At 37.9% G+C, this 15,838-nt stretch overlaps 2 protein-coding genes across 5 annotated transcripts; both read left to right on the plus strand.

Annotated features, from left to right (window-relative positions):
- Positions 1 to 108: 108 nt before the first annotated feature.
- On the plus strand, positions 109 to 4,656 carry LOC111339596 (uncharacterized). Of its 3 annotated transcripts, none has more exons than XM_022946279.2 (7): positions 109 to 269; positions 697 to 793; positions 1,218 to 1,323; positions 1,543 to 1,650; positions 2,236 to 2,340; positions 2,608 to 2,994; positions 3,397 to 4,656. In XM_022946279.2, the coding sequence occupies exons 3-7, from the start codon at positions 1,242 to 1,244 to the stop codon at positions 3,774 to 3,776; spliced, it is 1,062 nt and encodes a 353-aa protein (XP_022802014.1). In that variant the 5' UTR covers positions 109 to 269; positions 697 to 793; positions 1,218 to 1,241; the 3' UTR covers positions 3,777 to 4,656. The 3 variants fall into 3 exon arrangements, with proteins under 3 accessions (XP_022802014.1, XP_088617742.1, XP_022802013.1); XM_088761616.1 differs by having other exon boundaries at positions 2,611 to 2,994; XM_022946278.2 differs by lacking the exon at positions 697 to 793.
- Positions 4,657 to 11,978: 7,322 nt separating this feature from the next.
- Positions 11,979 to 14,452, plus strand: LOC111339592 (uncharacterized). Of its 2 annotated transcripts, none has more exons than XM_022946271.2 (2): positions 11,979 to 12,662; positions 12,970 to 14,452. In XM_022946271.2, the coding sequence occupies exons 1-2, from the start codon at positions 12,584 to 12,586 to the stop codon at positions 13,887 to 13,889; spliced, it is 999 nt and encodes a 332-aa protein (XP_022802006.2). In that variant the 5' UTR covers positions 11,979 to 12,583; the 3' UTR covers positions 13,890 to 14,452. The 2 variants fall into 2 exon arrangements, with proteins under 2 accessions (XP_022802006.2, XP_022802007.2); XM_022946272.2 differs by having other exon boundaries at positions 11,982 to 12,662; positions 12,973 to 14,452.
- Positions 14,453 to 15,838: the final 1,386 nt, after the last annotated feature.

Below are 15,838 nucleotides of genomic sequence, written 5' to 3' on the forward strand. Positions count from 1 at the left end.
GTTGAGCGAACTTTAGTGGTCCGAGTTGTTGATTTTCTAACAGATCAACCTGTCACATTGCGGGTTGTTTGCTGGTAATTACGGGTATTATTCATTTCCCCCAAATCTTTATTTTGAACGATTTAGAAGATTAACACAAATACTTTAAACATTTCTTTCTTTTTTCCATCGTATTTTAATGGATTTACAGGTTTGAGCGCAGACGAATTCAAGATCCTAGCGGGTGAACCAACATTATCAGTGATGTATTTTTGGAATTAAATAGACGGGTGAGTTAGAGATACACTTCTGTCCTTATGACAGATCATTTTATATAAAAGAAAGCTTTGTGAAGATGTAATGGGTCTTTTTTTTTAGATCTACTTTTATATCTCCTGAAATCCTTTCTATGTGTTAACTCCGCAAAGAGTATCTACTCACTTCAAATCAAGAGCATGGTACTACATGATGTTAACGGGAGGCGAGATAGACCAATAGTAATCAGAATGGTGTCTATCTCGGAAGATCTACACCTTTATTAGTGAGCTTACTATTCTAGGTGAAATTCTAGCATAGTTTTTGTAAACGTTTATTAAACAGCGCATGACAGCAGCCATAATTTATTGACCTCGACGTGGGGTCGATTGAGGCATGAACAACACTGTTCCGCATTGTAAATAGTAGATTTTTTCCTGATTGTCTTTTTTCCTAATTTAGACTTATTGAAACCAGCTAAAGATGAAAACATCATAAACAGAGCAAAAATATTTGCAGTAAACTGCACTTCAAAAATTTCAGCTCCAAAGCAAAGTTGGTGAGTTGAACTTGCCTGACGATGTGGCTTGTTCAATTTGATGGCCTTCTCCACCTCCCCTTGGCCCCGTCTTGTCCCCTTTTTATTTAAGAAGACATCAATCCGGGATCATCAGCAGTTACACTGTTCAAAAAAAAAAAAAAAAAAAAAACTACCTTTTAGATTTATCACACGCTAAACGAAAAAATACGATAGCTTTTGTGTTGATTTCCTCCCCCCTCAGGCACTCGACGTAACTTTTTTCAAATAAGGTGGAATACATTTAGAATCTCTCTCGAATATTTCTCAAGTTATTTTCTTCAATTTATTATCTTATCTCGCTTATCGAAAAAAATCCCCTTACTATAAATAAGATTTATTCTTTCCCTTTATACTGTTTTTTTTTTCCCGATGTGATCTTTCTGTCGTTCAATTTTTTTAACAGGCTGCTCTTTGTAGGTGTTTCACCATGATTACACTTCTGCCATTTCTTTTCCCGATTTTACTTCATGAATGCTGTGCGACTGGAAACGTCTCTGCAGCGTTAAATAGTAAGTACACATGTCTTTTCCAAAACGAACGTTTTATCTTAGATTTTTCTTGTACTCGATAGCTCATAGTAAACGGCCACGTGGCTTCCCCAAAGAACATCCTCAAAAAAATAATGCATAAGGAATTTGCGCTGGGGTCCAGGCTTCAGCTATCAAAGGCAGATTAATACAAAAGTACTTACGATTTATCTTCTAAGAATCAAAATTACGTTGTTGCAGATCAAACCTGTTGGACCGAATGCACGAAAACATGTGGTGGGGGAATGCAAGTCACGTGTTTAAATAACACGGCTGTAACAAGAGCCTGTAATACAAGGCGCTGTCCAGGTTAGTATGCATATATCCCTTTCGCCTTTTAGTGTTTTTGTTGTTTTGGAACATAAAAGAATGAGGTGAGGCCAGTAGTGGACACGTCTTTTTCATGGATAGAGAGCTGGACTGTTGTGCGTGAGGTCGAGGGTTCGAGCCCCGGCCGGACCAACACTCAGGTTCTTAAAATAATTGAGAAGAATTTGCTACCTTTCTATAACATCAGAAAATGGTTAGATATTCTAGTCTTCTCGGATAGGGACGAAAAAATGGAGGTCCCGTCTCCTGCAGGGTTGGGGTAGGAGACGTTAATTTCTCGCACACGAGATTACTGTATGATGGATGTCCTCCCCGGGGTGGGATGGGTGGGAGGGTGGACTAACACAAATGGTTCCTATGTTCCTTTCTAGTCCTTCCCCACTGAAAAACGTAATGCAGTGAAAATGGACAAAATTAAATTAAATGTCATGTTGAAGAAACGTGTCACATTTTCAGATATTTTTTCAAAGCCCAATTCTTGCTCGCTATAGAATTCATTTATTGTGTAGGCTATCATGGCTCAATTTTCGTTTTTCCCCTTTTTATGAAATGTCACTTTCTCAGGTGATCCCGAGTGGACGAAATGCACTTTGTCTTGCGGTGGAGGGATGCAGAAGAACATGGATAACAGCAGTATTATACGAACGTGCAATACCATGCCATGTCCCGGTCAGTAATTTATATTTGTCTTACACCGGTCTGTCGGGTCTAAAACGATAACAATTTTGTTCATAACTAGTTATGCTTTGCTGCCTGCTCGGCGATTAAGGATGGAAGTATTCCTCTCTCGCTGCTCGGTAAATATCACAAGTTTAAAATCTTACTCCTCCTTGCTCCCAGCTCCCAGCTCCCAGCTCCCAGTGTCATAAAACACCCATGAGTTCGTACCCAGCTTTCTCTGCTATCCGGTACGTGTAATAATAATCCCTCTTTCAGGAGATGCGGGATGCTTGTCTGCTTACCTTAGCTTTGAACATGTTTATAATCACATTGTCTACGACGAGTCACATAATGGCAACGCTGGAACAATGCATGGTTGCGCACGCATCGTAAGTAACGGTAAATTTGGCAAAGGACTGCAACTGAGTGAAGATGGAAATGTCACATTTGATGTAGAAAAATTTAGTAATCGACCAACGGACGCTATTACTATATCTTTGTGGCTTAATTTATCGCAAGTCAATGGTTCACACGAACTCTTTTTCACATGCGGGACTCCCGAGCTCTACAACATGGGAGATTATCATTTTGCAATCGACGATGGGAAAGTCCGTTGGCTTGAGGAACTCCCTGGAGGTGGAACGCGTTTCAAAGTTTCTTCAAGTATGTGACTCGCATGTTTATCCTTTTGTGGAGATTTCTGACTGAATTTGCTCCAAATCATCGCTATTTTACCTTAGATTTCTTTCACAGCTGTACTTTAAAGCTTTTCTATAGTAAGATATGAGATAGACAGACTTGATGACTTGATTTGGTTCAATGGAGCAAGACAACCCGTGGCTCTTTACACAGAACACAGCTGATTGAGTTGCAGCTAATCCACCCTTGGGAAACAGGGGAATGTAGGGATGACGGAGAGGAAAGGGTTTCTATGTGCCCATACCCCATGCACAGTGCAGAAACAATCGGTTTTCATTTGCAGAACTGAAGCTTTTTAGCAAACGATGCCGATCAAGGCTTTGCATAGTGAGTAACAACAAATTATTATCTTGATTTGTTTCACAGATGCTACAATTAAGAGCGGCTCGTGGTATCACATTACAGGGACCTACAGACATACCACAGGGAGGGCACGACTGTACATTAATGGACTCCTGTCAAATGAAGCGCAACTCCTGACGATTTCAAAACGGTCCGTGGTGCCAAACCTAAGTAATACTACGCATGCTCAATGGAAGTGTGCCAATCTAGGCAGTTCAAAGAAAGACAAGCCTTTACAAGGCATCATGGATGAATTTCGGATCTTTAAATGCGAGCTTTTACCACAAGAAATCATGGATTTGTATAGTAAGAATACTGTCAAGAAATTTCGAATTCCAGCAGCAAAATCAACGTTAGTAGAACGACCTCTGTGGAGAAAAGAACCATTTTTCTCCAATGGATGATAGAAAGGAGACCGATATTGGTAACTTAAGGGAAGCTAAGACATATGAAGCTGGTCTAGTGAAAGTTCCCAATATCCTCTATGAAGATGAAGGTTTTTACCTTGTTATTAGTGAGACTTATATCTGAAGTAAACGAGCCTTCTCGATGATGATCAGTTTATTAATCTCAGCGATGAACGAGTCTTAACACCCAAGAATACCGCAATAATACAATAAGAGGGAGAAAACTAACGGGCTAATACATAGGAACGAAAATCAACTTACGTAATATAGTGATGAACGAGGCAACAAGTTGGATATAGATTGCTAAAGGCTGTAATAGCTAGCATTCGTAAATAAACTGAAGCAACATGTCCGACCAGTGAATACTCGACCTCAGTGAACTGGTCAGCGGTTGTACTGGGAGTGTTCTTCCAGTCAGCGGTATCTCTGCAATATCTATGTAGGTATGTATTATTTACTCTAAAATATCATTTTAACTATGACAAAAAGACCTCTATGCATAAAAAAAGTTTGTAAAAAATCGATCACTGAGCAGTTGTATCGTCTATTACTGTGCCAGCTGTTGCCATTTTTCTTCGGACATCTTATTTACAACTCTACAGACGTTTAAATTTAACGTAGAGTTTTTCAACCTCGTTCCCTGGGTCTCTCATCCTCCCGCCCCCTCTCCTCGCTCGCTCCAGGGGGCTGGAAGATGAGAGATCCTGGGAACGAGGTTGAGATTTTTTAAGTCCAACTTGATTGGTGACATTGTGAAGAAAGATCGGAAATACACTAAAACAAGGAATACCGGAACGATGAGACAGCACAGAGTATTAAAAAAATAACATTAATGAAAGACAAGAAAATTATATAATAAAATGTGTACAAAATAATATTCGATTTTCCTGTGGTTCGCGCCCTTCGTTTGCTAAGTCCGCAGGTACTCTAGAGGACTGATGTTGTCGATGCGTTGCACTCCTTTCGTTCAGGAGCCTAAACACGGGGAAAAGCTCTTGGCCATGGAATAAATAATAGATTAAGATACAAATTAAGATATGGCACTAAGATATCGGAGCTCAGAAATCGCTCACGCAATAAGGAAGCTCCTATACTGAACCGCAGACCAACCAGCTAAAAGATAAATTCTTATTTGTCGAACACAAGTCAGAAACATGAACAAAGACTGAAGGGATTGCAGTAGACTTTAAATTTGCAAATGTACACTGATATAAACTCACCGTTCTTCCTGTTTGAGAAAACCGCGAAGCATCTGTGATAATGTCATCGATCAGCTGAAAATTAAGACGGTGTACAAGTTTCTCTTAGGGGCATCATCAATTTCCAATTAAGGATTGTTTCTATTTGCTTTTTAAAACGGTTTTAATGATATTTCAAACAACAACAAACATATGAGACATATGTGTGAACTGCGGTTATGAGACGTATATGAGAACGATCCTTCGCAGTAAAGCACTATTTGAGCAATAGTGAAAATCAGACCTGAAAAAAATTTCAGGCCTGTACGGGATTCGAACCACTGACCTCTGCGATACTAGTGCAGCGCTCTACCAATTGAGCTAACAAGCCAACTGGGAGCAGGCCATCAAATTAATTCGATATAAAATTAATTTGATGGCCTGCTCCCAGTTGGCTTGTTAGCTCAATTGGTAGAGCGCTGCACTAGTATCGCAGAGGTCAGTGGTTCGAATCCCGTACAGGCCAAAAATTTTTTTCAGGTCTGATTTTCACTATTGCTCAAATAGTGCTTTACTGCGAAGGATCGTTCTCATATACGTTTAATGATATTATTGTGGTCGCAGAGAAATCAACTGAATGCTACACTCTAATCAGGCAGCACAGGGCGAAAACCGTAACCTGTGAACCATGGAGTAAAAAATAAATGTGCATTAACTAATCCTAAAAGCTTTTCCGTTGTGTTTACGGTCCTCCTAACAGGAGCTCAAACTACCACCTTGAAAGTCCGGGCAATATTCAGCGTGCCGTAACGTGATGAAATTAACTAAGTTAGCCAAAGATTTCCGGATAATGCGAACGCTCCAGTTAATAAAAGTTCGGTTGTGAAAGAAATTACCTCCGTCCTCCTAAAATTTAAGTCTAATCCTCATAATAAATTATTTAAGTTTTTTACTACATGGAAACAAACTTTTTCAAGCCAAAGATAGCACTTGCCCAAATGTAAATCAGCAATTGACGTCGTCATTGTGATTGACAACTGTAGGTGACAGTAGCCATGTTAATATCCTTTCTTATCAGTTCAACTTCTTTAAACTTTTAGACTTGGGAGGTAACAGTGATCTCATAGAGCTGTGTGAAAAACGCAAAGGCGAATGTCTGCCTGAGTGCGAAACACTGTCGAATAAAACAACTTTATGGTACAAGTGACTCTCTGTCTGTCTGTCTGTATGTGCTTGCACTCACTCCGTCCCTTTTTTTTTTCGCCCAAAAGAGGAACCACGAGTCTGTCCACGAAGACAAAAGAAGGAAGTACGTTCTGGACCAATATTTAAATCTCATCATGATGGCCTTTCGTGCCACTGGCGTGATTAAAACAGATCATTAAGATCTCCACGAGAGAAATCATCATCCCTCCTTTAACATTTCTTGTAAAAGGATATGCCTCCTTTAGAAAACTACAAGGATATTAATTCTGCAAAGAAAGATAAACTGAACCTTGCTTCTTTGTGTTAAAATGATATGCACAGCAGGCAGTATTGGTTGTAGTGAGTAAATCAGTAAACACTTCAAAACCATCAATAATCGCATGAAATTTAAAACGTGTAATGAAAAAACTCAATCGAGGTATAAATGTGTTCAATGTGGTAGCCGCAACTTACTAATTAAAGGTGTCTGTTTTCATTTCGTCTAAATTATTGTGCGTGATAAAAATGAAAAGTAGCTTTGCAGACTTAACAAATTTAACGGAACACGTGCCGTCTATTAACACCACCGGGATACGACTAATAAAGATCTGCCGTTGAAAGCTTCATCATGCTCGTCCATCAGTCACTACTGTTGAAGAGAATGCTACGAAAGCAACTTGTTAACATTCTACTGAAAGTAAGTAATGAAAGTAAGTAATAAAAGTACGTTTCCTAATTAATTTGACACAATGAAAATTTTATTGAAAAAGTAAGCCAAAGAGATCTATTAAAAAAAGTGAAAATTTTGTTGAAAAAGTAAGCCAAAGAGATCTATTAAAAAAAAAATGAAAATTTTGTTGAAAAAGTAAGCCAAAGAGATCTATTAAAAAAAAAACGAATTAAGTAAGGTTCCTATTTTGGCTCCTGGTTGGAAATGTTTTCTTCTGTATCGTTACACTTTAACTCTGTGCTGACAACCTGCAAATACTGACCCTCAATTTCAAGCGCAGATTGGCATTTATATTTGTTTTGGACACCGTGGAACTTTATGACCAGACCTATTGTCTAAATCAGAATCTCGACACAATTCATTTAACGACAATTTTTTGTCCCAGTTAACCCCTTACTTAACACTAATTCGCAAAGTCTTTCCAACGGAAACGCAAAATCAATGTGGCCCTTCCTTCAAAGGGGACGAAATTAATTCATGCAATTTAAAGACAACCCGGGTTATTTGAATACCGCGTGTTAAAAAAAAAGCTAAGACTGAAGTGTTTCTGGGAGAGACGCATTTGGACATTGGCTAATGGTTCGCCGCCAGACCTATTACGATCTGCGAACAAAGGGGCCGACCTGCACGTGTAAATTATTGAGACTTTCAAACTTAATTAAATGTCAAGCCACATAGGAAGACCGAATAGGACAACGTAAAATTGATGAAAAAAGTAGTAATTGGCCTAATTGCGCCGAGCGATCAAAACACATTGTTTTACGATGAGGGCATTGTTCAACAGTGCACCTCCCTCAGAGATTAATGAAAGTTTGGCTTGCAATACAACTGACTCTGCACAGTGAGCTGGGAGACTAACTTACATATCAGACTGCTTTTTGTATTTGGATTGTGAAAATGAGCGGGGTCCTATCCGCTTTTGAAGAAGTAGGTATTATATAGTTAGAAGCCAACCGAGAGACTTTAAAGGTCATGGTAGATCCACGATTGAAACCTTAAGCTCTTACCAGGAAAAAAGTTCAAGTAGAAGCGATTCCTAACAAAAACCGCCTGACTTTTGACCCTCGAAAAGCGAATTTCTCATCTTGTATTAATTGGAGTCGTACACTTTAACTAAATTCCACATAAATTTTAACGCTGGTCACATGAACTTTAGGAACTGATTATACCGTACTCAAACTGCATACACACGCTTATTAAATTTGCAAACTTCCCTGATGCAATAAATGTATTCCTTTTTTGTGAGTTGAAAATTTACACAGTTTAAGCAGTTTTCGCTAAATTAATTCAGTCACTTCTAAATTTTTATCCCATGTCTGTATCCCCAAACTCGTGTGTTTACATGCATAGGATTAGAGGGTCACGCGAATCGAACATTTGTTCTGTCCTTGAACGATGTTAAGGTTTATCAATATTTCGTCGTGTCAAAAAATGCGTTCTGAAAAATCAAGGGAGATATAAATAAGTATTAACTTTTCAGCGAAAGTCTCTTAAACATCATTCCGAATACGAGTAGATAACAGTAGCTGGGTAGCTGGAAATACTCATTAGACTCGTAGACTTTCAGACAAAATTTTAATTAGTTTAACACTCCTTTTGTTTCATAATTTTCAGCAAAGGCAAACGCAGAGAAAAGAGAGACGAAAATGGAGACGTTTTAGCTTCCTTTGGAAAAACATTATAACCAGAAAAAAAGGTTTTTTCATTTCAAGTATAGGTTAAAAATTGTTATTTTCCGTTAAAACAAACGACCTCCACTCTTGTAGTGACCAAGTAATTTTTTCATAGAATCTAAGAACATTATCGGTTTTCTTCATTACCAAAAATTGCTCCTCCTAAGTGTTATTACATGCTGAGGCATTCTCAATTCGGTGATTAACGAAGAAGTCCTCAATTACACAACTTCCTTATTCTTATCACACTGTCGATAAAAGTTTAAAAAGTGCACCTGGAGATTCATACGCAGTGTTGCGTTTCGAAGGCGTCATATCTGTCAAAGTTGACATACTTCCATTTTCAACATAACAACTGCATTTCAGAGGTTTTTTTTATATCTGGGTGTTAACTTGTGATTACTTTGAACCATGTCTCGGCCAGCTTTTTATTTGGAGGATGATGCAGAACATTAACCCGTGTTTAAAACTGATCTGGTTATTGGGATACATTGCGCAATTTGTTTCAAGCTCAGATGACATTGAACTGTTAAGTTAGCTAACAAAAATTAAAACTGGCGGCACCCCTTTAATTTGTCATATCCACCTTTAAGGCAAGTACTTATCAACATTTAAAGTTTGGTTTTCGCTAAATTTAAAGCGACAAATGTTGTGAAACTATATTCTCCTAATTGTAAAGATCATGTATTATTGAACACAATTTTAACAGTGAATTCGTGGAAGGAAAAAACGCGCTACGTCTTAAGTATAGCAATGCTTTCCAAAAGCTTAGAGCCAGAGTAAAAGTTAAACAAAGACAAGGTGTTCTGTAGCTTAACATTTGAATCAAAACAGCTAATTGAAGAAGAAGAGAACCTTCCATCCCCTTCTCAGGAAATCATTAAATAAGAGAGTAAACTTTAAAGCTAGTTATTTCTACTTTAACAGTTTGTAAAATCACAAACAGGCTGTTAATTTTCAAATGTTTTCATGTTTGAAGCTTTAGTTTTTTGATCGCGTGTCTCAGATGCACTTCATCAGAAAATCGAAATCCGTGAGAACCTCACGAAACCCGTAGGCACAGACACCACTTTTGAAGCTAAAATTAAACCATAAATACTTCATGCGAGTTGTTAAAGGTAAATCCCTTCTCGGTTCCTTGGACGAAAAATCTGTATGATAACTGTACGATTTGCAAGAGGCCGGCTGGCTTTAGGTACATGGTCAATCAAGTTTTCTTTTCCTTTTGCTTTTTACGAAAAAATCCAAACAATTGTCTTGTGAAATATTTGCACGTTTTTTATTTGATGTCTTCTAAATAGTGAAAAGGCCACGACGTCCACTGTACAAATACAATGTCTATGACGAAGTTCAGCAACGACTCGAGAAGACACTCTCGTTCACAAAAACGATAGCAACACAAAATGAAGTCTGGTGTGAGAGAGTCATTAAGCTTGACAAAAACAATTTTAATTACGCAATAATTACCAAGGGACTAGTGAGGATTTTGTGAATTACGCGCACTTACCAAACGCTAACCCTATGCGCGTTCGAGACTTCATCTACGCGCATTGCGAGTGTTCTAAACAACTTACGGAGATAATGATGCCACTAAATCGATAAAATGTTCCATATGTTGCTTTCACAGAGAACTCTGAATTAAGTGTGGTAGTTCTTGAGCGGTCGATCGGTTAAATACGCAGAATATTTTTGACCAATCAGCGAGCACGCTTGAAGTTAAATATACCATACTGCTTACAGAATGCCCAAAACAAACGTTTACTTGCTCGTCTGGAAAAACTTATCTAGTTTTAGCTTCATCTTCGATTCAAATACTCCACTTTATTGTGTTCATAGCTTAATTAGAGTTAGTTTGAAGGAACACGCGGCAAATTGTCGGCAAGCGTCTAGTCCGTTAAGTGGTCCACCCAAGCACTTTCAGAAGACAATAAACTTCTCAGTCAGTTACAACAATACAATTTATTGCTGTCACGAAAAGCTGTAATTTACCCCAAATTCTATCTTTACTTAGAAAAGCACTAAATTTTATATCACGAAGCTTCGGTGTCTTATATTAATACGAAAATTACAGTTTTTTCACGGTTTGTGGGTGTCCTTGTTAGTTCCTCTGCAAAAAAAATATTTTTGAAGTCGACGAGTGATACAAGACTGAAATTCTTTAGGGTCTCAAAGGAAGAATAACGAAATTACAGCTTCATTGGAGATGCTTTAAAATACCTCTGGTTGAGAGATCTACAAATTGGCTCATTTAGTATTGGGTAATGGGTATTAAGAATTACTAATAGCACTGGTTTGAACAACAGAGCTGAGAGGGAAAAAAGCCAACAAGGTTTGTTTATACTGAAAAAAACTTACGTGACAAATCGGAAAGGTGCAAGTAAATGTCTTCGTCTTCTAGACGTTTAGATTTTAAGAAAACTTTAATTTGTTGATCGCAAAATGACCAAAATCTTTGAAGAGATGTCGAGGTTAGCGAACAATTAAATTTCGTTTGAGCATGCCAAGTAAACGGTGCCGCCATGCGCCACTCGAGCATACAATTCCATCATAAGGTTAGAATAGTATAAATGAAGTAAGGTATCTCTGTTAATCTTTTTTCAGTTTCCACTTAAGCCGTAGAATGCATCGGGGAATTTCAGTTTAATTTTGTTTGTTTGTTTATCACCAGACTAGCTATGTAGGGGGGTTCTGTGCCCGACCTTTCGTGAGGTTTTCGTCTCTTTGTCGGGTTTCGAAAAAACTCTGGTTTACAACGACCTGTCGATGGATCTTTTAAAGAAGAACTTTCGAAGTTGCTTGCTCTTGAGTAATTACAGGGGAGTTTTAAAAGAGAGTGAAAAAGGCCACGAAACGAAAATAAGATAAAGAGAAAAATGAAAACCAGATCCATAACAATTAAGCGCGCCTTAAAACAAAACTCGCGGTTTGAGCATTACTGTGAAATAATAAAAACGACCGACCCAAGCGTGCCTGTAAAGCTCTCCAAACAAAGAGAAACGCACGTTTTCAAACTTATTTGTTTGAAACCTGCGGCTTTAAAGTTGTTTGAAAACAGAGAAGATAAATGGCCTCCAACAGCGGGGTAATCGACTACAAATTATGGTAATTTGCACGTCTTTCGAGATATAAATACCGAATACTTTTACTCGAAGGATTATATTTTATTGTGCGTGTTTTTTTTTTTGCGATGATACCAGGAGGGTTATTACGTCTAAGAAGTATTTTGTCGAAATATGTAGTTGTTGTAACTGTGTAGTGAGTTATCTTCTCATAATGAAGCTGTTTGAATGACTTGATGTTGAAGGAAGTTACCACAAAAGACAAATATTCTGAGCTAATTATTGCTGCTATTAAGAAATTCTAAACATGTCTGCATTCAGCTGGCCGTGCATTTAGAATGGGAAAAATAAACTCGGATTTCACTGTTTTACTGAATATTTTGGAAACAGAGGGGCCGATTTTGCATGAGCAAGGTAGAATAGTTTAGCTACCGCCTTATCTGTAATTAGAAAAAAAGCTTTTTCTTGTTTTTTTTTAATCTGATTTCGCTCCTTATTCATTCATACCTTGTTCAGGATTAATATGCATCCTTCAATTATTTCTCATTATGGCAATACAGGTGCAATCAACAATAGGTTTTGTTTAAAATGCGGCTTTTCTATTGGCGTACAATCGCATTCAACACTTGTTGTTTGGTTAAACTTCAATCGATCGATCGTTGGATCTACTCCAGTTATTCAAAAAACACAATAAAGAGAGCGCGTGCGTTCAGTTTAACAAGTCAATTGACGGGCCATGCACGTGTCATATACGAAACCATTTGCTGCGGCTTACAATAAAACAGCGAAAGCACAATCACCATAAAGAAAGACTGATCAACGCAAGTCGGTCACTACTTAACGCAACGCAAGTTTGTTTTCACTACAGATCCAATTAACACTTCTTTCGAGCAGATCATAACCCAAGAGGCAGCTTTGCAAAGCAGAAACCTGAAGTAACGGTCAAGACACCCAACAGGAAAACTCTAAAAAGTCTGAAATGCCGAAGTCTTTCCTTTTAAAGAGACGAACTCCCCAAAGCCCTACAAATTCAAGCCATCAAATCCTTAAAGAACAAGGTTTGTGGAAATTTATGACTTGCTTTTTAACCAGTCAGAAATCAAATTTCTGTTTAAATAACGATTCGATTGAGCGTCCAAAATGTTCTAATCCTTAAAGTTACGAGTTCATTTTTTATATTAAGATAGTTGATGTCAACTTGCTGTGGAATTAATTGAAACAAAGCTGTTATATTGGCCGCTTTCTGTACAGTCCTTCTGAAAAAATTGTACATCGGCTGACAGCATCTGGAAAACCGCAAAGTACAAAAACATCCTTGAAGCAAAGAGTTTTATCAACTCACATAGTTTGTTGATGTTGCTCCAGCAGAAGCAGAATCAAACAGAAAACTGTTGAAAACATCCTTTGAAGAACAAACCTACAGACCTCTGTACCAGGAACCAAAGCCAGAATCTAGAGCGGAACTATTGGTTCAGAGCTCGGTTTTTCAGGGAGCAAGTTACAATACAAGAGCTTTGGCCATAAACGACGAGTTTGTTAACATTACAAGTGGCCGCCAGTTCTCCATTTTAAGCCCATTTTACCACTTCGGAGCTCCTGACAGATTGGCAAACGCCCTCCATATGCATCCTGCCACAAACGAGCATTTCCTCTGGAGAAATGAGCTCAGCTTTCCTCCTACTCCAGCTTGTTGTGAAATTTATAAGCGCGGGGTTTCTCTTGTAACTCAACCTTCGATTGCCATTCCTGAGAAAGTCAAAGAGCCCTACCAGTGTGATCAGTGTGGTAAGATTTTCAAAACCAAATATACTTTAGCTATCCATTTGAAAATGCCAAATCACACTTATGCGCGGCCATTCGTATGCAATACGTGCGGTAAAGGCTTCCGCTTATCCTCTACGCTTTGCAGGCACAAGATTATTCACACAAAAGAAAAACCTTACAAATGCCATGTTTGTGAAAAAGCATTTAATCGCTCGTCTACACTTAAGACGCATATCCGAACCCACAGCGATGAGAAAGAATTCGTTTGCGATCGCTGTGGCAAAGGTTTCCATCAGAAGGGAAATCTACGAAATCACATTCTCATTCATACGGGAGAAAAGCCCTATAAATGCAGCCTGTGCCAGAAAGCTTTTAACAAATTGTCCAATTTGAAGTTCCATATGCATGTGCACACGGATAATTCGCCATACAGGTGTAAATTTTGCAAAGTTTCGTTTTCACGAAGATGCGATTTGAAAAGTCATATTCAGAACGCACATGCTGGTCAGGATGCAAAGTGAGTCTGTAACTTGACTCTAAAGGAAGAGAGGACATAAACGTTGAAGGTATTACATAGTCGGAGGGCTTTTAAGTGATATTAAGAGATCCTAGATTACAAGCATCGTATAATTACACTAGATTTTCTTTTTTATTTTGCTAGAACTTCCTTTCTTTTAGCGTGCAAAGTCGAGGAAATTTTATTTTAGTGAGATACAGAAAACTTAATTCCTTTGTAATTTTTCTTGGTAGCTATTCATGTAATTGTAAATTGTGAAAACTGTAGAAGCACTTGTCAAATCCTACAAACTGATAACCCAAAATAAAAACAGTTTCTTAATTCTTAATCATTTAGTCTAACAAAAAACACTTTTAAATAACGACAAGGTTCTGTGTTTAGCAGAGGTACTTGTGTTTTCTCTCGTGTCAAGAATTCGAAGAATACTTACTTGGCTTATTATAATAAGAAATAAAGGTAGTTTAGTAGCATGAGCTGTAGATATTTGTACATAGTCTTATTTGAATACTTGTAACCATAGTTAGCTCGGATAAATGTCGAAATAAATGTACCCTCCTGTTAAGACTATCTCATGAATTCTAATTTCTTGACGTTGTACTTCACATGCCAGTAATTAGTCTGTGCTTATATTTAACATAATATCCAATGGTTTTCTTCCCGTTGGCCCGGTCTCGAATTCATACTCTCTTTTCGCGATTATCGTAATATTGATGAATTTTTTTGCGACAGCAAAAGTACTTATAATATTACCGACTTTTTTAGAACCAAATAGGCAGACTTTTCCATCTGCTCTCAGATTTACTCTCAAAATGAGAGTAAAGTGGATGCAAAATAGGTCCTTTTTGTCAAACGGGTTTTTAATGAAGTAAACACCTTTCTCAAAAGAAAAAGATGCGTAACATGTACTTCCTGTACAAAGATATTCTCAGTTCTACGAGAAGAACTTAACAGTTTAAGGTATAACGCTTTGCCATCTGCGAGTGCGTCATAAGCGATAGCGTGCGAAACGCCTGCAATGGGTCGTTTTACTAAGGTCAGACAATGCAACTCTTCCCAGCGAAAAAAAATCATGATCATCACAAACTAGTATACTTTAGGGCTTAATTGTCCTGAAAAGTCACCGTGGTAGGCAACTGTGTTCGTGGGAAGAGATGAAGAAAACAAAGGGGAAGTGTTCTGAATATATGTAAAAAAATTAGGAAACCTGCAGAAGTTATAAAAAGGACTAACTTTTTTTTACCAAACCATCATGGTAAATGTTTTTAACATGGCAGCAGCAAGGCCCTAGATAAAATTAATACCAGCAAATGGTACAAGAGAATTTCTTTCCTTTTCCCTCAAGGGACGATTTCAAATACAAGGAGCCTCTGGAGTATTCTTGTTAATAAGGGCAGGTGAAATATTTGTAGCAATTACTAAGTCGAGTAGCTACTTCGCATTTTTTCACTTTTTTTATCTCTTAGTGCCATCCCTCAATGTGTTATTTTTGCTATTATTCGTTTAGCTCCACTAAGCTTCACATGAACTAACTGAAAAGTAAAGTTAAAAATGCGTGCTTTCCTCAAGCGACAATTTAGTTTGCACCACCCTACACAGAAAATTGAATCAGTCGCAAATGACGCTTTCAAAGGAAACCTGCTGTTATTAGATCGCAAACACGAGGAATGGCTAGTGTTTCCAACATTAAAAATTCATTCGTTCTTATTTCCTCTAAAAGTAACGCGTATTCTTCTCCAAGTGCGGTTTAGAAAGATCCCAACTTTGAATCCTTGATAACTTTCTTCTCAAAAAAAAAAAAAAAAAAAAAAAACTTTCAGTGTTAAAACGACTTCTGGGAGGCAAGCGGTAAATTAATCTTCCAATAATATATTATGATATTTCGTTGCGGGCGAGTTTCCCGGCCTCGGTAGGTATACGCGTTGATATATATCGTACAAAGAAATAGCATGGGGT

This window comes from Stylophora pistillata, chromosome 5 (assembly GCF_964205215.1).
Source record: "Stylophora pistillata chromosome 5, jaStyPist1.2, whole genome shotgun sequence".
NCBI classification, from domain to species: domain Eukaryota; kingdom Metazoa; phylum Cnidaria; class Anthozoa; order Scleractinia; family Pocilloporidae; genus Stylophora; species Stylophora pistillata.

Coding starts and splice junctions, on each gene's coding strand:
- LOC111339596 (XM_022946279.2), top strand. CDS start 1,242: ATGATTACACTTCTGCCATTTCTTTTCCCGATTTTACTTCATGAATGC. Junction 1,324..1,542: donor CGTCTCTGCAGCGTTAAATA/GTAAGTACACAT, acceptor ACGTTGTTGCAG/ATCAAACCTGTTGGACCGAA. Junction 2,995..3,396: donor GCGTTTCAAAGTTTCTTCAA/GTATGTGACTCG, acceptor TTTGTTTCACAG/ATGCTACAATTAAGAGCGGC.
- LOC111339592 (XM_022946271.2), top strand. CDS start 12,584: ATGCCGAAGTCTTTCCTTTTAAAGAGACGAACTCCCCAAAGCCCTACA. Junction 12,663..12,969: donor TCAAATCCTTAAAGAACAAG/GTTTGTGGAAAT, acceptor ATGTTGCTCCAG/CAGAAGCAGAATCAAACAGA.